Source organism: Pezoporus occidentalis, unplaced genomic scaffold, assembly GCF_034315485.1.
Source record: "Pezoporus occidentalis ecotype Australia unplaced genomic scaffold, CSIRO_AGI_Poc_V1 ctg44, whole genome shotgun sequence".
Taxonomy (NCBI): Eukaryota; Metazoa; Chordata; class Aves; order Psittaciformes; family Psittacidae; genus Pezoporus; species Pezoporus occidentalis.
In genome coordinates this window covers 1,909,238-1,931,091 of record NW_026915769.1, presented here as the reverse complement: position 1 = coordinate 1,931,091, position 21,854 = coordinate 1,909,238, and the positions used below count along the sequence as shown (strand labels likewise).

The following is a 21,854-nucleotide window of genomic DNA, read 5'->3' as shown; positions in this document are numbered from 1 at the left end:
CAGTTAGATTCAGCAGTGGCAATCACAGGCAAAACTCTGATACATCCTGATTCCCAGCCCAAGAAACCTCACTACTGGATCTATAATCTCACTATTTAGGTCTAACTTTTCCTGGTCCTGATTTAATCTTATTATTGTAACTAGCTACAGTCCTGCGAATACGGGTATACAGTACTAAATACACTATCTACCTTCCTTCACCTGCCTGGCATTAACATCCTTTAGGTATTCATATTTTTACATCCCAAATCACAGTGTTCGCTGAATTTACCCAATCTCCATAATTGCTATTTCAGCCTTTCCTCAGTAAGCAACTAACCAGTTTACTAAATATTTCTACTGCTTTTTACTCAATTTTCTCTAACAAGTAAGTATGCAGAGAAGTTCACTTTTGCGGGTGGGGGTATTGCCTGTTTCAACATCTAAAGTAGTGAAATAACACTAATCTTTCTGTCTTTTCTTCCTCACATTCAAGAGGATGGTCCAAAGGAGGCAGGGCTGAAACTAGCCGTGAGACCATAAATGCTAAGAAGGACTGGCAGGGCACTGTTCGCTTATAGCCTTTGAAATACCATTCAAAATCTTGGCATCTAAGCATTTCAACAGCGTAACTGAAATTCAAAGGAAGACAGGTTTCAAAAGTTTTGAGGAGGATGAGAAGACTTATATTTTGGTTAGCCTCCATGTGACAGAGACAACGGATGGTTTGATTTTAGAGAAGAGGTATGAAAGCAGTGTACAGAGAGAATTAAAACTACACAGAAACTTAGATTCACTCATTCATAATATTGGAACCACGGTTTTCTTAATAAAATCTAAGGCCTTATACTTTAATAAATGCAAATGACGGTTAATATCATAGAAGATTATCTCCTGGAACACAAGGCCACAAAGTACAACTCAGCAGGTGTAAAGGAGAATGCAGAAGGAAGGAAAATGTAGGTGCTAAGATGGAGAAGGCTTGCAGCGTTAGTTCAGGAAACTGTAGTGAGCAGCAAACTGAAGTCAGATCCTCTATCAGTCTGCTGGCTGTACTAGACAACATTTCTTCGATGAGGAAGTTTGCTGTATTCTTTTTTTTTTTGCCTTACTAGCTTTGCATCCAAGGTTGTCCTTCTTGAAACTCTGAATCTAATTAAATTACAGTTTTCACAAAAGAAAAGGATAAAAATCCAAATATGGCCCTTTGTTAGTAATTATTTCTCTTGCAATTTGAATTACACATGAAATCATTCATCTTTTGTTTAGTAAAGGATTTTCTCTGACTGGAAAGAAGAAGGAACAATCTGTGACTAATAGCAACTCATCATTTCTAAACACTAATCTGTTATAAAACAAAAATAAAAGGAAATCTACTTTATCTTCATAACAAGAAAACAGAAGATAACAGGTAAGGAGAAAAATTAATGAAGGACTGAATTTACAATATGCCAACAACAAATGCAAATAGTTTATGTCATTCTGCTGGGAGGCAAATGATAATATCCCATCTGATATAGATTTTAAAAATAATAAAATAAACCCCAAAAATAATTAACCAAGAGATTCACTGATGATGATACAGATGTAGAACTGTACAGACTTTCAGTACACTCTTACATGTTTAATGCAGGGGAAAGTCCTTGAGTTCCTGATGCCTCACAGCGTGTTCCCTCAGCCTCTCTGATTCTTAATATGTGAAAATATACGTACAGCGAGGTTATCCAGTTTGTACTTCGGATACTGATAGCTGACAGCCACAGAAAGAAGAAGGGTTAAGAGACAGGAGGAGTTAACATGCCCTCTGTACACAGTACAGTCACCATCTCATTTTAAATATAACTTATCACAATTTCCTAACCAATCTGTTAGGAAAAATAATTTTAGGCCCATCTATGTATGGCATCCCTACAGTTTTTCACTATCAGATGACCAGACAGCTAAAAGAGAAACAATGTTCTTCCACACATCCAGCTACTGTTTACTGCAGTCCCCCAAGACCTTGCAGAAGCTCGGGAACTGAGAAGATTTACTATCCCTCCCAAATTGAGACACTAGAGGGTTTTTTTTACGATTCAGCTACTGGAGGGACTCTCCTAGATGAAACATGACTGAAATAGGTAGAATGTGTAATAGGTGCACTAAGAACTGAGAAGAAAGGCCCTCAGAGTAGCCACTTCACAGTTTAGTAACTCTCCAGGTTTAAATTCTTTTCTCAAAATACCAGGAGTAATTAGGCCATATGGACTGTCTGCCAGCTCTTTTCTGTTTTTCTTTCTTTTTTTTTTACCTTCTTTTCTGTTGAAAATTCAATGCCATTTTGAGTTAAACACACATGAAAATGCTTCCAAAACTAATAAACTAATATAGCACATGTGCATATACTCAACAAGTATATTATTTTTAACATTTTTAATTTAGCAACAGATGAACTTACTCCTTGTATAAAAAAAAAAGTACTGATACTTCATATGCCATGTTTCTACCTGAGCTGAACAACATCCAAGTAATCCTAAATTCCAAATTCCTATTTTCCTGCAGTCCTAAATTCACCCCACACTACAGTGGTGAAAACCAATTGCTGCAATGTAACTTTCTATATGAAAAAGGTACAGCTTTAACACCTGGATGCCCTTTCAGCTTGCTAGGAATTATGAGATAACCTTAAAAAGTCATATGCTTATCTGATATAAATTACATCATTAGAAATATCTGACACATACAGGTGCAGCCCTGTGTTGTAATACTGGTTCCAATTTACCTTCTTACTGGAGAAGAAAATCCTCATATTAATTCATTTTAAGTTATGCTAATTTATTAAATAAAATTAATCTATGAACATCAACTCCAAAGAAAGTGTTCTAATGTTGAACAGCTTCACAATAAGTGGTAAATTACTTTTCAGCTTAAAATCTGGTCAGGGAGAAGAGAAAGAACTCAGACAACTGTGTTATGATTAGTTACTCTGATGGTGGCTCCATTTACAGTTCTTCATGTAGAGCACAATGTAAAGTCACCATCTAGTACTTGATGTAGTAACACATCTACCGCGTAAAAACCTAGGAAAAATGCATACATACAAGCTACTGTGGAGTAGAGACGCTGATTCTCACCAGGTGTAAATGGCTCAAAAGCCAGTGGAGCTCTGCCAACTTACTCCAGCTGAGAATCAGCTCCATATAGATCCGCTCCAAACTAGTTAGCTATTTGTGTTTCTCTTGGAATATTGCCAAAGGGCTCAACTCAGTACCCAACTGTGTTTACATCTTTGAAACATCCTGAAATTGCTTCTGTCTGAGACAACAGCCCAGACTACAGATAGAGCTGGTAGTCCTTTTGTTCAAGAAAAAATAGTGGGAAAAAAGCACCAAAACAACAACAACAGAAAACCCACTTTAAACTTTAAAATCAGCTCTGTCGCATAAAATTAAACTTTCAAGCAAATGTGAAAACTAAAGAGAAAACTGCTGTGGGGGATTGCAATTTCACTCTTGTGGTTTATGAACTGCAGGAAAGTGAAGCCAATTCCCTGTAGTGAGATTACAGGTCTTCTCTTCTATAGGTCTTAAATTAAAAACCAGCTGAATCCAAAGTGAGCTCGTTTACTGGATCAGAAGATTCAATTATTTCTGCTAAGTAACTGAATGTGAACTACTTTCTTTTAGTAATATATGACTAATAATTACTGCCTAAGAAAGGACTTTTTTCCTACCAAGCTAATTAAACTAAAGCAATACATTTTTCAACTGCTCTCAAATTTAACTAAAACTAGAAACACTGCAACAAAACAAGTAAATGAAATCCTCATTCACATACAGAAATATAAAGCCACACAATGTATTCAGACATTACAAGAAACAGCACTTGCCCAAAAATGTTATGTGAAATCAATATAACTTCTGGAATATATTCAGCATACATGCACACAAAGGCAGTGTAATGTCCTGCACACTTGTACAGACACAGCGGAGGACGGCAACTGCAAGGTGGATGCAAAGCGTCTTTGGCTTCAGTAACTGATTAAGTTCATTCTGCAAGAGGTCACTGTGAAATGTGTTAAAAAAATTGATTCATATCCCTAACAGGTAAACACGTAAATGAAGCAGCATGCTGAAGTGTTCAACTTACTGCTTTTCCCCTACTGTGCCTATTCTAGGATTGAACTGTTCCAGACTCCTCAACCCTGACCAATGTTGGGAAGCAATTTTATTTGAGAGAAAACATTTTCTGGAATGTTCATTAATGACAAAAGAAATGCTGTGGCTTAAAAAAAAAAATCTTATGGGAAATAGAAAATAAATTTCTCAGAAAATAAAACTTCTAAGGAGCTCATAATAGCTAGAATTTAACATATTGGTCTGACTTTGATGGTATCTATGGGCTACAATAGGCATAGTTCAGTTTACATTTCCATTCACTCACATACCTATTGCAGAATTCAATTAATAGCAACTATGTTCCTTTACCATGCTACAGAAAATTCACTTGGAGTCTAAGAAACTTTTATTTTGTTCTACACACCTTTTTTTTTTCAGCAATGTAATGATTCTTGCTAATTCATTTCAGTCATTTAATTTGTATTGCAGTGTTCATTAAAAAACCTCTCCTGAATTCAGTATGATTACTCACATGAACAATAGCACCTGTATACCTACTGCCTACTGAATGAGATTCAACATTTCCTGTATTTCCAAGTCATGTTAAAAAAAAAATGCTTTCCAAGATGCTTTTACCACATGAAATGCACCAATTTTAGCAAACTGCCACTAGTAAAAAAAGATGAAAAAAAAAAAGGAGAAAAACAATCCAATGATCTGTTTCTGATGTTAAAACAGCCTGAACGAACTCTTAAAGTCTCACTTTCTGCCACTGGAAAGCCTTTCATACTTCAGGAGTTCAATATATTAGATTTCTCCCCACCACATTCCCTGAGCAGCTGAATTTAATAGATCAAAATCATTTTGCAGGAAAAATACCCATTCTTACGATCTTCCATATGCTGCAAACTAAACTACAGCGTATTGTCGTTTTAAGCATTTCTAGAAGCAGCACTTTCCAAAATGCAAAATGGTTTCTGATAAGTATGGAAGAGGAAATAAAAATATCACTCTAGCATTCTATTAAAATACAATTAAATCTGTATCCATGTGCCTCAGACTCTTAATTAATATATTTTAACAGGATGATGAATTTTGCTTTCTCTCTTCTAAACACATTGCTATTTCTTACACATCTGTCACATCTTACCTACCTTTTACTGAATACCTGAAATAAAACATCTTCAGCATTCTAACCACAGTAATGCAGCCACATCAGGTAGGCTTAGATGCCAACATTCTCCCCAATCTTTCTGAAACACGAGATGTCTCAATTCTAAGTAACAACTATAATCTACTGTTCTCACTCATGATTTTCATTTTCTTCAAGAATCATATCAGCCTACCCAAATTACTTATTTTGCCTGCCTCAATGTCACTAATTAATAAAGCTCCACACAGTTCCCAACTTAACAGTGAATGTCTACTGCTTTTAAAACACACTTATAAGCAACAAAATCCTATCACTCTGTAATATGTCCACATTCAGCATTTCCACACCCATTCATACAAAACTGCAGCACTGACAAAACTAGACAGGAAAACAAGCCACCTGCTCAAAAATCTACCTAACCTGAGGCTTTCAAGAATTTTAAAGTGGTATTTTATTGCTTTAGAAAACAGTACAGAAGTAATTGCAGTATAGTTATCTGTATTCTTATCTTTTGACCAAGTGAGGGTGCAGAAAGAACACAGGAGGAGCAGCTATTTTACTTAAAAAAAGTCTAGTATGGTTTTGTACAGTAACACACATTTTCGGTCTCTATTTTCAGTCATGTGCAAGGTACTGAATAGGGTGGGCTTTTTTGCAGATTTGAAAGAGGGCATAAGAACTAAGAATCAGAGTGGTCACTTCGAGGCAGAACTTACTACTTTCTGTGAATTTTACAAAGAATGAAACCTGCAATGTAACATCTTGCACTGCTGCTGCTGGAAAGCCCACTCCCGACTTGGGAGGTATATTATATTAAATTAAGTCAATATTTTATTTTATTACAGTTTCATTTTAATTGATGTTCACCTCAATGACTGTACAGATTTGTACAAGGTCTGGGAAAGTAAACATTAGATGATTCATCACTGGCAAAATGAAAGCGTGTCCCTCTCATGAAATGAATCTATAAATCTTTACTGCATTGTTTTACTGATGGAAACTAAGTTCAGCGAGGAATGAAAGAGACTATTATAGCTGTTCTTAAAAAGATGGAGGAGGAATGCAGTGAAATGGAGACCTAGGGTATGGGTGGCCTCAGTTCTGTGTGGAACAAAAATAAGTCTGCCTCATTTTGCCCTCTGCATGCTCTTTCAAACTACCCAAAATACACATGAAGTTGTCAGTCTTTCTATCCAAAGTGCACATGTGCATGTGCATACACACACACAGAGAGAACATCTGAGAAGGGGTCTAACAAAGTCAGCTAATCTGTGATGAAAAATCAGATGAAGAGTTATGCACCTACAGCTAAGTACTACTGATCACACTGGACTATACAGCTTGAGTAAAGCTGACAGCATACTGGAACAGTACAGATAGCTGCAGTGCACCAAGAAAAGGGCCAACAGGTTGGAACAAATTTCCAGCCCTCACACTAAAGAGGGATGATGATTCGAAAATAAGCTCCCTGGCAAGACTCCTTTGGGCTGAGTTGGTGACTGATACTAATGCAACCTACAAGTTGGAATGGAAAGAATTCAGCCATCTTCTCTAACATATTTCACTTAAAAAAAAACCTGACTGCATAGCCCTGACTCAGAATGCTAAACTCAGTAAAAACAGCTCTCCACATACACACCCTTAACTTTCTGCACTCAGTTCCCATAATCTGGCTAACAATGCTGCATGAGAGCTGTTGGCCCACGGGTAAACATGCAGGGGCCACATCTAACCAATGTTCCACTGGAGGGAGCTAAAAAAACCCAGGAGTGCAGCCCAGGTGTCTGTCACTTCAGGATAAACGATCACAAATGTCTTTGTAGGCTGATATTAATCTTTGCTCTCCCATTTTCCCTAACTGGGAAATGAAAGTTTCTGAAGTTCCAGATGGCCTAACAAAAGAATGAAGGAGGAAATGAGAATACATAGACACTAGAAAAAAAAAAACCGTAATTCTGCAAAAAGAAAAATGAGGTTCTGTTTCACAGAACACATCCCTCCAGATAATCAAAGCCAAGCAAAAAACCACTCTCTGGATAATGAATCTGGAGGCAATCTCCTCCTAAATGTCTTCTTTTTTGCTATTCAGGCCAATATGTCATTTAGAATAATGAAATTATCACACGTTTGGCAAGAGAGCTTTGACTATCCCTTCCCACACTGTGGAAAAATTAAAAAAAAAAAGCAAAACACTGAAGGAGGTGAAAAACTCTCCTGTCACGTTGTATGCTTGTTTGAAAGCAGGAGGACCAAAGCGTCTCCTCCAGTTGTGTACAGCTGATCGGTGTGTACAGCTGATCGGTATTATGGAAATTCAGTGGCTAGGAAGAATACGTTTTTCTTCAGCCAGTTGCGTTTCTCTCGCTATGTCAAGTGTGTACTCTAACCTTGCCATTAATGCACAATAACCCATTTTTAATAGAAAATGCCAATGGAATTCCTGCCATTTTCAACAAGATCACACACAGAATAACAGCTCTTCTGCAGATGCACATCTTTCTCTATAAATCTGAGGCAGGGATAGAATATTACACACTGGTGGAAGGGCCAGTATAACCTCTGCAAGACACTAACAGCTTCTGATTATTGACCAGGTCAACTTATTATCTTCAGGTCTTAAAATTAGTTACTGCATGCAACTTGAGAACAGAGAGCAAAGTTACTTACCCACTGAGGGGTAAAAAACTCAATAGAAAAAACATGTAGTACGGCGGAGTCCCTTGTTGGAACCTTGTGCAGCAGAGAAGTAGACATAGCAACACTCAGATCACACATGCAAGTACAAACCTCAGAGAGGTACTCTCATGTTGAAAAAAAAAATGTATGTGCACCTGTACAGGCATTTATTTTTGCATAGGAAAATGGAGTAATACCTAGTTAACTCACTAAGCACAGCAGATCTTGTGCACTGAATGCATCAGGGGTTTTTGTGCAAACACAGTGTGTAATTGTGCAATTAAAATCTTTAGCACAGGTACAAGTGGATTGTATAGCCTATCTTCATTCCAGCTGTAGCTAACACTAAAACTTTTACCTGCAAATACTAACAGATTGTGAGGATAATGAGCTATAACAGAATGCTGAAAATCTGTAACTGAAATACTCACCAATCACTTATTAATATGGTTCCTTGAATGATGTCATCACAGAGATAATACTCAGTCTGACGACATAGAAAAGACCTTCTGCTTCAAATCCAAATTCAACTTTCCACTATCATCTTGGCTTCCTGACTTCTAAGCCACCTGTGAGGACCATCTACTGCTTATAAAGTTTCATATCAACAGCAGTACTTATTGTAAGGACTTTGTTGATACCTGTTTATTTCAGGTATCAATGCTGACACCTAACTCTAGCTCTACAGTGGGATGGAAAGAATCACAGAAAGATTGCTCAAAAGGGACCTTCGAAGATCTTTAGTCCAGCCTACCACTGCCTACCACCACTTACCACCACTAGATCTGGTCAGCCACAACTGTCCAGCCAAGTCTTGAGAACACACCTGAGGATGAATTTTCTGCTCCTCTCTGGTGTTCCTGCTTGCTGTATTTTTACTTACATGTTATGATATCGTATGTTATACTGAAAAACAAATTAAACTCTTCTGGAAGATGCTTTCATCTTTGGGAAAGCTTAGCAGTTAAATGTTAATTATAGAATTATTCTGTAGAATTATTTGGGTTATTCTGTCGGCCAGTTTGACTTTTGTTACAGCAGTCCGGAATAAGTAAGAGTGTTCAAAAGTACTTTCCAATCAGAAGCTTTACAATTTACAACAAATGCTACTGAGAAACCAAAATCTTTGGTTTACATTCCTAGCAACTATGGCTATTCTCTACACAAGATTGCTTCTAGGTCTGTGAATACGTTCTGGCCATGTCCTTGGTTTTGCTGGGATGACACTAGGGTGCATCTTCCTGTGCCTAGCTTTTTATGAAAAAATTCCCCAACAGTTCCCAGTGTGTGGGCTACACTAGAATGAAGCACGATGCATTCTTCCTGATGTCCTGCTCATCCAGATCTGGCAACCAACGCTGTATGGTGCGCTGTCAAGCATCTTACTTATTTATACTCCTCTCACTTACAACCTATGCTGATAATCCATAGTCCAAGTGTTGCAAATACCAATTCCTAAATAGCAAATTTTGTGCTTTGCAACTTGATTTCAAAATGGATGCTCCCTGCTTGATGATTACACTAGAGTAATTAACATTTAAGGCAGTTAAATTTTCGTTAGTGGGTAGATGCTCAATCTGGCACTTGAAATCTTGCCCTTGGAGCCTAGGAGAGTAAAAGCATTGGTTTCTGAGACAAAACTGTGTCCCATTTCTTCTATGCAATTAAAAATAACCACTGAATTTTAGACAATAATAGAGGTCAAAATACCCAAGTGCTATTGAAAACATTTAACCACACACAAATGGTACATATTTAAAAGGCCTTAGAGACTGGCATATTATGCAAACCAATCAAGCTCTCATGGTTTATTCTGCAACTAAAACATCTTAAGCATAAGTATAATCTAATTGTGTACAAGTCACATATAAAAACACAGGTGGCTATGGGTAAACACACTAAGTTAATGCCTGTTGACATTGACGCAGACCTTACTCCAGTATTCTCAAAGTACTTTGCAACTATTGATTAACCTGTTTTATAAAGCAGGGATATCTCTAGCTTTTACTTATTTTAACAAAGGATGAAGTAAGGTCAGGACTGTAACCAGAAATGGAAAGGCAGGGTCTAAAAGACTAGGGCCCCAGTCTTTTCATTTCTAGATAGCTCACCTTCTCATTAAATAGTCAGGCTTGGACAAAAACATGTACTGTAATTGGGAGTTCTACCATTAAACAAATCTATTCAAAAAGCTAGACGCACATTTTCAAGGCTGGAAAAGAAAATTATTTTAGGATACTAAACAAGCAACTGCATGAAATTTAGCTTTCTTACTGAGTTCTAAGATCTTAAAGAATTCTGAAGTCTTGACTAAGTTCATAAGCATTTTCTGAAGGACTGGCTTCATGATGCAAGGGCAAAAATAGATTCACCATGAAACATTCACCAAAGTTCTGTAGTTTTTTAGAGATTACATTAGTATGACATAGAAAGAAACTGAGACTGATTTCCCAGAGAGGCTATGACAAACCTCTTTTTTTCACAAGGAATTAAATATGGAGCCAAAAAGAACTGCTAAAGAACTGTAGAGATCAATAAGCACAGACTTGTACTACAGCCTTCAATATAGCAAGAAGCTAGTTTAACCTACACAAAATTGCTACTTCTCTTCCTGTGTTTTCTGACCGGTGAGCTGGCTGATGTGACTTGGTTACTTCTGCATCTGCTGTTCTGATAGACTAATGAAGAGTGACTTAAGCTACTGCTATTGCTGTTGCTGACTCTACTGGATGTGACATCAGTTAGCATGGAAACTTCATTTGGCGTTGCACAATAACAAGCAAAAAAAAACCCAGTTTGGCTGGATGACTTTCATCAAGACTTTCTCCCATATGGAGCAAGCAAAGATCTTCAAGGGACCTTACAACACTCGTCTTCCAGGACCATAAGGGGGTGGGAGATGATTTAGCAACACTGTGAAACATGTAGTGAGGAAGTTTAGATATGACCTGAAGATGCATAGATGGAAAGCAATCTTTTTTCATGCGGATAGGTCATGCCAGATAGCTTAGACAACTTGTGCAAAATGACAAGATTAGCGCACAAAGGGAATGCAATGCGGCAGATCTGATTTTACAGAAACATTATTTATGGGTTAGTGGGTGGACAAAAGTTTTCTCAACAGATTTTTGCACATCGAATCACACACAGAGTTCAAGTGGTTTCTTTAGCCTCTACTTAGTGCCACTTTCTAGATAACATTTTGCTGTAATTTAATTTATCTAGACTTTAATGAGACTTTTGGTACTTTACTGCCTAGAAAATTATTACTGACACTGGAAATATGGTGCCTGGTTACGAATATTGCAATGAAGATATGAAGTTGCCAGACATATTGTAAACAGAGCATAATTACAGTATATTTACAGTTGAACATCAAAATGGGAAGAGATGCCAAGTGGCATTTCTCAGAAGTTAATATTGGGACTGATACCATCTAATATCTTCCCTAATAATTTGGAAAATGAAGTAAATTGTGCATTGATTGAATACACAGTAGACACATGAGGAACATGAACTACAACACAGCAGGTGGGTGGATTGAAAAATACCCCCAGAACAATCTGGAGATCTAAGAGGGATAGAGAGAAGGGTGCATTTAGAAGGGAAGATATTTAATGCAGACAAATGTAGAATAATAAGCTTAGAGAAAATTAACACCCATCTCAAGTAACCAAGTGGGAAAATGCCAATTTTCATTACAAAAAAAAATATTTCACAAAAATCCAAGAGATTTCACAGTTTATTCACACTGAAAATTCACATTGGGGTATATGCATCAGGTTTGACAACTTGTTTGCTACATTCCAGCCTGATGTGATTTTAAAAGGAAGAGTAACAGATTCCCTTAAAAATCTGCCTTTTAAAATAAATTTTTACTTATTTTATATGTATAGCAAATGCTCATAGAAGACTCAATTTACAGTCCTGTTAGTGGAAGTAACACAGTAGTAATGTAACTTAAGTAAGAGACACAGAAGCAGTACATACGAGGGCCAAGGTGGAGGTCAGGAAGCCAAAGCCCATCTGTCTCCAATACTGTCGAGGAATTCTAAGTGTTCACTCGATGCAACAGAGCAAAATCCATGAAATACTAGGTTGCCACTGTTTTGTTGACTTCAGTTTAGAAGCTCAACTATGCCTTCAGTTTAGAAGCAACTATGCCTTAAGGAAAGCTATTACTGTATTAAAGAAATAAGATTCTGAGGGATATTAAAAAAAAAAAATGAGGCTTAAACAAATGCTGTAACAAGCTTGCTACGTTAAATGACTACTGTATACAGTAATGAAACTTAAATATTATCTGTAGGATGGAAATTGTCAAAAGAATATACCCTCTTCAATAAAATTAACCTGTAATTACATAAACTCACTAAGTATAGAAACATATTTTATGACACAAAAAACCCTACACGGACTATGTTACAGAACTGCTACTGGCTGAGAGTTAAAGAGCGCACTAAAACATTATTTTTTTAACAATAACCATAGTACATTATTTTGTCACAGGAATGATTCATTACAAGAAAATATAAAAACTTTATCAAACTGAGTATTACTTTTCTTCCTAAGACAGCAATCCAGATATAGCTGATGCATACAAAATGGCTGATGTGACAGCAATCAATATTTTTTTTTAGGTATGTTTAAAAACCTGCTTACCAAGGGGAGCCATATATTCTGAATCCCCTCACCGTCACTTCAGAGTCTTGAAGATAGATGCAGTTTGTTAGAAGAGACTGTACATTTTCATAGCTCTCTGGCTTCAGCTTAGAAACAGAGGGGAAATAGTAAAAGTCCTGCTTGATTAAGTCAGCCATGAATTCCTGGTCAAAGGTCAATTCATGATTTCCTGCTATCACAATCTTGTATTCATAGGGCAGGCTACCTAAAACAGTGAAAAGCAAACAAATTACGTGTTTTATGGAAAATCTGATAAAAGAAAACAGACAGACTCACAGACTATTATCAATTCCTATAATATGCTCACATACTGAAAACAACAGAGCATACGCCTTACTACGTTTTACTGCAATTTCTGGTGATTTCAGGTAAATGACATTACTGTCTTTTTCAGGGCACACTATGATTTAGCATACTTAGCATTAATGTGTTGAAATTACTTTCAACTCATCAACCTTAAAAACCAGTCTGCAGACTTCTGCTCTACTATTTACTTCTAGTTAATTGCCATTTGTGCTGCAAGTATCACTTACTGTGACAGTGATGATAACTCTTTGACAGAAATTAGGGTTCAAAGAAGATCAGTCGTAACGCTTCACAAAATAATGTCAGCTCTTCTCCCAGAGCTGTGGTCTTTATCCGCTTGTATTGAGGAGGTCTTACAGACTCAGAACTTGGGTCAGTCAGAGGTCTGCTGCCCTCTTTGCCCTTTCAAATCAAGCCTTCAACCAAGACAGGGATGGGGTTTAGCTGTCAAAACTCCACATCCCACAAAGCAGTCTTGCAGTTTGCCTCTATCCCATGTTTTTTCCTGCTCCATTTTCTCAGTGACTTCCTTAGATCCATGGACTATAATTTAAAGTGACTCATGTTCAAGAATATTTTACAAACTGTATTTAGTGAAAAACCTTACAACCTCCTGCCGACTGCAAGAATATACATGCCCACATACATAGGTTCTCCCTGAGAGCAGCACTGCAACAGGAACTTTCTACCTAAGTCCACATTTGGTTATCAGCTGGATTGTCCTTGAGAGCAGGCATCACCTGCCTCAAGAAGCTTAACAGAAACCTTCTGAGCACATCTGAGAGGAAACAAAGACAGAAACTGTGTAAAGCTGCATTCATTAGCTTTGCTTCTGCACTGTTACTGTGCATCGGGATGAAGACAGTCAGAATAGGAGACTGGGACCAGAAAAAAAATATTTTCTTGAAAATGAGACCCACTGTGCATAGCAGCAATCTTGTCATTTTTAACATGTATTGTTGATAACATAGAAATGACCACAACCATAACCTAGAGGTAGGATATTTAGAGAAGGTAAACCACCACCCAATATGTAGTGGAAAAAGTTGACATGTATAGGACTTAAGAATAAAATGCAAGAGTGTAATTCAGAGTTACAGAAATATGAAACAAAGAACAGTGCTAGCCCAGAGGAGATGCCACAAGGCTAAACTCATTATTTGCCATATGAAACGATATCGGTAACTCTTAAGTGTAAATTTCAGACACCTGGAACACCTGTATTAGGAAAATTGATTGTACATTTTCCAGTCTTTCTGGTGGGTTCAATACATATGTGCTTTTAGAATATTTGCTAAGAGAAACTGTTTTCAGATATCTATAATTACATGTTGAATGCTGGAGATTCTCTTTTTCACTTGAAAGACTACCTGAGATGTACATTTTGTAATTTTTGCCTCTGAAATGCTTAGCATTTTGCAGATGTGCACTCCATCTCTACAAGTTTTCTGTGTGTGTGCACATATACACACATAAGTTAAAAATGTTACTTAGATGCTACAATATGTATGGGCATCTACATGCCCTAAAGCATTCTTGGTAAAAAAGGAAAATAAAATCCTGAATACCGCAGTGCTGTTAACAATTCCATCTCTATTGTTTTGTACATCTTTTCCAGCTCATCTGATCCATCCATCTAGCAGCCAAGAACCTGCACGAGCTTGTTATAGCTGTTGCTTCCACTAATGTATTTATGTCATGTTGCTGTCTGTGGGTGTTACTTAGGCAAATTAGCAAATTACTCTAAATGTACAGTTACATTTATTATAGTGGCGGCCAGAAGCGCTACTGTAGTTACAGGTCTGTCAGCTTTTCAATTAACAACTGTGTTTTTGATGAGTTTGCAGCTCAAGTTTTTTTTTTCTTTCATTCCATACCAGGTGGCACCTTGCTAAACCCATTTCCCTCTTTTTGCCTCCACAACCTCTCTTTACCATCTTTTTTTTTTTTTTTTCTCCCTAACAGATATTTTTTCTGCTCATGCGTGTTTTCATTGCTTCTTATAGCAATTGGAGACATGGTGGAAGAGCTCACCTGACTGGAGAGATGCAATGGATGGACACAGGCTTATAACCTGTCTATCACACCTTTGAAAAGTCAGGGGGATTGCAGAAGTTTCCCTTGGCTGGAAAAAGGCAAATGTCATACCCACCTTCAAGAAAGACAAGAAGGGGAATCTGGGAAAATACAGGCCATCAGGCTTCACATCAGGCCTGGGAAAATTATGGAACACATCTCTCATAAAGTAGTTTTCCAAGCAGTGAAGGTCAGGAAAGTGAATGGGAACAGCCATCAGTGATGGCTAAATCATACCTGACTAACACAATTGCCTTCTATGAGGAGATGACTGGCTCTGTGGTGAAGGGGGAGTACTGGATGCTGTTTGCCTCGATCTTAGCCTTTGACACAATCTCCCACAGCATTCTTATATCCAGATTGCTAAAATAAGGATGGATGATAAGGTGGGTCAAGTATCCTCTAGAATACTGAGCTCAAAGGGCTAAAATCAGTGGGACAAAGTCCATTGGAAGCAAGTCACTAGAGGTATGCCTCAGCTAGTGATGTTGGGGCCAATACTACTTCCTTCTGTACTAACAGCCTGGATAATCTGATGGAGTGCACTTTCAGCAAATTTGCAAGACAACACCAAATTACAAGTGAGGATATGCTGACTCACTCTGGAAGGTATGTGTGCTCTTCGGAAGAACCTCCAAAGTTTGGAAAAATGGTTTGACAGGAACCTCATAAATTTCGTCAAAAGCAAATGCAAACTCCTCCTTTTGCATACTCCTATGAGAGAATAACAAGACTAGGCACAGTGTGTCTTTGTGGCAAAGCCAGACAACCACAATGTACTAGTTAACAGTGAAAATAGCTGAACAAAGGGAGTGATCTTTCTCCTCTGTCTAGCACTAGTGAGATCAAGTCTGGAGCGTGGTGTCCAGTTCTGGGTTCCTCAGTAAAAGAAAACATAGGGACAAACTGAAGGAAGTCCAGCAGACAGCCGCCAAGATGGCTGGGGAATGTGGCATACGGGAAGAGGCTGAGATGTGAGTCTCTTCAGCCTAGAGAAGATGAAGACCTTACTGCTGCCTGCAACTACCTGATCTCAGGATACAGAGAAGCCAGAGCTAGGTTCTTCTCAGAGGTGCACACAGATACAAGAGGCAACAGACACAAGTGGGAACACGGTACAAGGAAAGAATTTTACTATGAGGACGGTCAAAACATGGAATAGGTGCCAGAGCAGCTGTGAAATCTCTGCTCTTAGAGATATTCAAAACTCAACTGGACAAGGAGGTTCTGAACAGCCTGCTCTAACTAGGCCTGTTACAAACAGGAGGCTGGACTCTGACCTCCAAACGTACCCTCCATCCTGTGTGATTCCAGGTTTCTGCAAGTCTACACTGGAAAACTAACAGTAATTTTAAAGAACCTGCAATGTTGCAAGGAATTAAAAACTCATTTCATGTTGTGATTCGAATGAAACAAATCTACAGTAGGCAAGCAATTTAACAAGACTAGAGAGTATGTTCCATTAACTGGTATAAGTTTTCATACTATCCATTTTGCAGCTGAGTAGGACTAAATACTCAACTGATAGCTAATTAACATTTGATGCTAGTATACGGCTTTACTGGAGGGCAGGTAGCAAACTCCTTATTAATAGAGAAGCTAAATACAAAAGCATTATAGAAAATTTACAGCTGTCACAGGAATTCTGCACACATATCCAGGACAAAACTCATTCCCCAGTAAAATTAAGGCATCAAGCATGTTAGATCTGCCTTTCTGGAGTGCCAAGAAACACATACAAAAACATACGCCACAGGAGTCAAAGATGTATTTTCGAACCAAAAAACAAAAGGCAAAGTTATGAATTTGGTGGAAAGTTATTTTCTTTTTTAAATTATTTTGAGTAGCCAAAACAAGACAAGTGGTTTTGCTTGAAGACCAGGGAATCCCCTGTTCCTGGCTCCTGAGAAGCTTCTCCTAAAATATTTCTATAAGCTGGAGAGGAACTAGAACTAGAATTGGTTGAAAACAATTTACCTGAACAGCATTCTATATTAAAATTATTAAAATACTACTTGGATGGAATGGGATATATTTGGAAATTCATATAGTGATTCTGACATTACCAAGAAAAGAAAATGAACCAAAATGTCAGTTTAAAGTATCTGGGAGTAAAAAATTTCTGGGGGTAAAAAAAATTTCTAAGCAATTTTTTTTTTCTTAAAATGAGGGGGTTTTCCCTCCCATAATATCCAACTTGCCAGAAATTAAAATTATTTTCCTCCATAATCAACCTCTAGCCACCTCATCCTATTTGGATTTGGAATCAACAGGAATCTTTACACATCAAAATTCTGTCAGAAACATACTGGCTCAAATTTAGTCCTGGCCTTCAGGGCTTTTAGGCTACATCCAGCTTTTGCCTTCTGCCAACTTGGAGTGAGGCTCCAAGCCACCATTCTCTTTCAGACTCTACCTTAACAAAGCATGAGAGATTTTTCCCTTCCTTTTCCTTCATCTATGCTGCATGGTTTTTCATCTTTCCTGCCACATTTTCCCCCTCCTCTCCTTTTTGTAATTTCTCCCTGTATGCAGAAAAATGCTGGAGACATTACCTTGCACTTAATTTAGCATTTTACCAAAGGGCTTTTTCTTACAGAAACAAAACTTGCAGCAGTACTATGCTTCAGACTTCTGTATGTTTGTTTCTCGACATCCCTCTGAAAATGCCCAGCAGATTCAGAAGTTATTTGTTATATTCAGCAAAGTAAGTACCTCAAAGGTACTTATGTTCCCTTGAGCTTCCTCAATATGTCTAAGACTAATGCCCAGTCTGAAGGAGAGGTTTCAAAGGAATGAGACACCTAAGGATCCACAGAAGTCTAGGAGACAAAATCCATGAAGTCAGGCAGCAGTGGTTCTCCTCCCAGAACAACTAAGAAGATGAAGTTTCTGCCCTAAATGCCCTAAATCAATCCAATTTACTATTTTTTGAGATTATCTTACTATCTTACTTTTTTGACAGCTACAGCAAGCCCTCCTGACAAAAGCTTTTGTTCCTTAGTGTAAGAATCTGATAGCAGTTCTGGTAATATATAATGAATAAGAATAGAGATATTGTTCAGCTAATAACATCTTTGTTTATTCCCTTCATTACTGTAGATTGCTAATTAAGAAAATCAACTGAACATCTAAATTTTTTGCATGTTTATGCACCAATTACAAAATTATTACAGCAATTCTTAACTTCTAAACTACAGCGGGCCCTTTTTATGGCAAACATAATTTTTACAAAATAACTTGAAATGCTGGGGAACCATTACTTGAACTACAAACTGCATCATGCGAAGTACTGAACAATGTGCCTCTGTCTGCTATTTCTCTGCATTTGAATTTGTTCAAAGCAGAATTCTATGTGCTTAAAAGTTCATCCTATTCTATCAGTCATCTTCCCCGTAAACTAGATCAACGCTGAAAATAATTCAAAAGCAAATGCATGATGTTTATACTCCGGGCTTGTCTGGCACTAAGAGGTTAGGCATCTTTATCAAATAGTAACCTCCTTTGCAGCTTAGAGTTGTTATCAACTTGCACCTTCACCAAGATAAATGCAAACTTGTACAAGCAGATGTGCTTTGCTTCTCTCCTGGTATTGTAGTGAGCAGAATTTTTAGTATTCATTAAAAGCAGAGACAATCATGTAAGTGCCCACTTACTGCTTTTTCCCTCTCATTTCAACCTTTTGGAATACAGCAGTGAGTGATATAGTAAAAAGACTGCATAACTGTCTGAGATTGCTTTTTAGCATCTCTTTGACAGTTCTGTGTTTAAACACTGGGGCTGATGTCTGGGAAATTCACATTAACATACTTTTTGTATGGTGTGTAATCTGGAATAACATTGTAAATGAACACTCCCTCCTAAGTCATCTGTAACCTGCTAGCTCAAGACATTCTTGCATTGTAAAAGCTAGTAATTATATTAAGCACTACAACAGCAATCACATACAATACTGCTCACATTTACAAAACAGGATTTCTTAGTATAAATAGATAAAGGCAAATCAAACTAAAAAATACCTGATAATAGCCCAACTTAGGCTCTTTGATATACTGTGTTTTATATGCACACACGCACATGTATAATAATTGGCCAAAATTACTTCTAAAGGAAAAATGGCTTCCTTTTATCCCGGTTTATTTAATTACCCTGTAATTATGCAGAATGAACCCAGTGCATGTTGCAAACTAGGCCATTAAAGTGGCTGTAGTGAGTCAAACCAGAAGATTATGTAGGTCTGTTCCTTCTGTCCACTAGTGGTCAGTAACAGATGCCTAGAAAATTATACGACTGCAAGGTTTGCCTAAACTGAACCTTACTTTGATATTGCCTTACATTATGGCAATGGATGGTTTGAAAACCCCCAACTATGTAAGCCACAGGGTCTATTTTAACAAATACTTTTTATTTCCTGGAATAGTTGTAATCTTAAAAAATATACATTTCTGTGGAGATGAATTTTTACAACAGCTTTTCTGCCCTTTGGAATATTCTATTTCTGGTTTATAACATACGTAAGTGGGGAAAATGAAAGAAAAGAAGATGGAGAACTATGTTAAAAAGTAACAATCAAAAATATTTCAGACTTCCTACACGGATCTCACCGCACACTGACACAGATTCCTATTCAGATCTTCAGATACCACAAAGGTGCTTTTAGTACCTCCCAGTCGTCACCTTCTGGAAGAGATGACTACAAAGAGCTGTGTGTTATGTCACTGTACAAGGTGCACAGCACTAATAACAGTATTTAATGTTTGTGTACAGTGCTTTGCAGTAGATGTTCAAAGTGCTGCACTGATGATAATTAATCCTCCAACACATTCATGTGGTAGGTGGATCAAGCATCATTTTCACAATTTTACAAGGGGGAACAATAAAGGGACTGTCAAGTCTGAAGACTACTAACCACAATTCAGTCGCTTGTGTTCCTCAGACTCTTTCAAATATCTCCACCAGAGGCCACGACAATTCATGGAATCATACTCCAGATCTCTCAGTTCCCTGGTTGATCTCTGCACGTCTGGGCCACACTGCTTTCTTAAAGCTACACTTGTCTCCTAGTCTGGAATAAGACTGGGTGGTTTTACTCACATATTATTCGGAGGATCAGGGATCTCCATATTTATGAAAATCACAGGACATTTTTAGGCGAGTCACCCCGGAGACTAAGAATCTTTAAGTCTGGCTACTTTCCACTCCACTAGCGGAAACAAGAAACCTCAGTATTAGTGCAAAGTGCAAGAAATCCCCCAAAAGCATACGCGTGTTTGGAAGCAGGAAATTAAGAGAAAATCTTTTAGCACCTACCACTCCTACAGCTTGTCACCACTAGTATGGGAGAAATACTTGGAGAACAGCTGTTCTGAGTCATCTTGCCAATACAGGGATGTATTTTAAATATTCCCTGAGACACCCGGCCAGTTTAGTGTTCAGAAGTCTTCAGGACATACTAACTCCTCAGAACTGGAGAGTGTGTTGCAGTGCACTTTTCTGTGATGTACTGTCTGAATCTTAGACGTACAAATGGATCAGAACCATTGCACATTTAAGAAATGCAATAAAAATCAACACTTTTTTTAGTATGCCTAGTCTTTTAAAAATGACATCTGTTCTAAATCCCTACACAGCTCAATGTTTTTCACTGCATTTCCAAAGCCATTCTTTTGTAAATAGATAATTAGTACTTAAATACTTCTTTCAAAGGGTTTCCACATTAACATAAAAATAGTGTAATTACCGATGGTCAAAATGGCATGACTACAATTTATAAATTCTAATTTCTTTTGCTGCTTGGAAGATTATTTTTTTTTTCTTCTTCAACACAATTTTTATCTGTTTTAAATGTATTATTGAACCTAAAAATACCTGTTAAAAGAGGATGAAAAATCACTGCCATCATTTTGCAAGATTGAACAGTAAAGCAAATGTAAAGCTAATTTCAGGCTTTTCTGAAGAGCTTTTTTTATCAAGAGCTTAAAAGTAGGAATGATGTTTATTGACAAAAATTAGCTGATTTTCTTCTACAACCTAATACTAGAAACGGGTAATTCTAGTAGTGCTATTTACTATAGCTGGGATGGCATCTTCAGACTAAAATACTTTTTAGTCTGAAATAAAAAAAATATCCTTTGATATTAATCTGCCTACGTCAATTCCTGAAGTGCATGTCAAATAATTTAATCTAGCTTTTTTGTGTGTGTACGATATACAGGTAAAATTAACATTTTCAGGAAAATACTCTAAAGAGCTAATTACTGTTTTCCATGACAATGCAAAGCCACCAATTTTTTTATTTCAAATTTAGCTTGAACTTGAATTTCAAATAGGAAGACTGTCTTTGACACTGGAAAATCTCAAGCAAACATACTGAAACAATGGATATTAGTTTAAGTAATCTTTTCAATCCATGCACAGAAGAGAATTCACAGACAGAATACAAAAGCATGTGTTGCAGTTTACATCACAGATTGGCTATTTAGTCAAATTTCCAGGAAAGTAACCCAGAAGCTCAAAGTGACAGTGGGTCCTGGAGCATACACAATTTGGAAATGATATTACAGACTTGAGCAAGGGGAATTACATGAGCAACTGAGCCAAGCAGGCAATTTCCAGTGCCAACAATATAGGATATGAAAAATAGACATGGTTTTGGAGTCATTATTTGATGAGTGCACTAAAGCAGGACATGCGTCTTTGTATTTGTCCTACAACACTGACTTATATGCAGGTAGGGAATAAACAACAAAACCAAAAATAACGAAAAAGCTGAGCACAAGGATAGCTACAGTGCACAGTCAGCCTAATAGATCTTATGATATAATCTACCTTATCTAACCTTGATTACACAGAATCACAGAATTATTTGGGTTGGAAGGGACCTT

At 37.4% G+C, this 21,854-nt stretch overlaps 1 protein-coding gene across 6 annotated transcripts in view; it reads right to left on the bottom strand.

The window, feature by feature from the left end:
• The window catches only part of MPPED1 (metallophosphoesterase domain containing 1), a 60,636-nt gene that overhangs the window by 14,257 nt on the left and 24,525 nt on the right, over window positions 1–21,854 (bottom strand). For all 6 annotated transcript variants that reach the window (XM_062634875.1, XM_062634877.1, XM_062634876.1 and 3 more), the window contains exon 4: window positions 12,568–12,793. In XM_062634875.1, coding sequence (XP_062490859.1) covers window positions 12,568–12,793 — 226 coding nt within the window. The remainder of the gene's footprint in view (window positions 1–12,567; window positions 12,794–21,854) is intronic.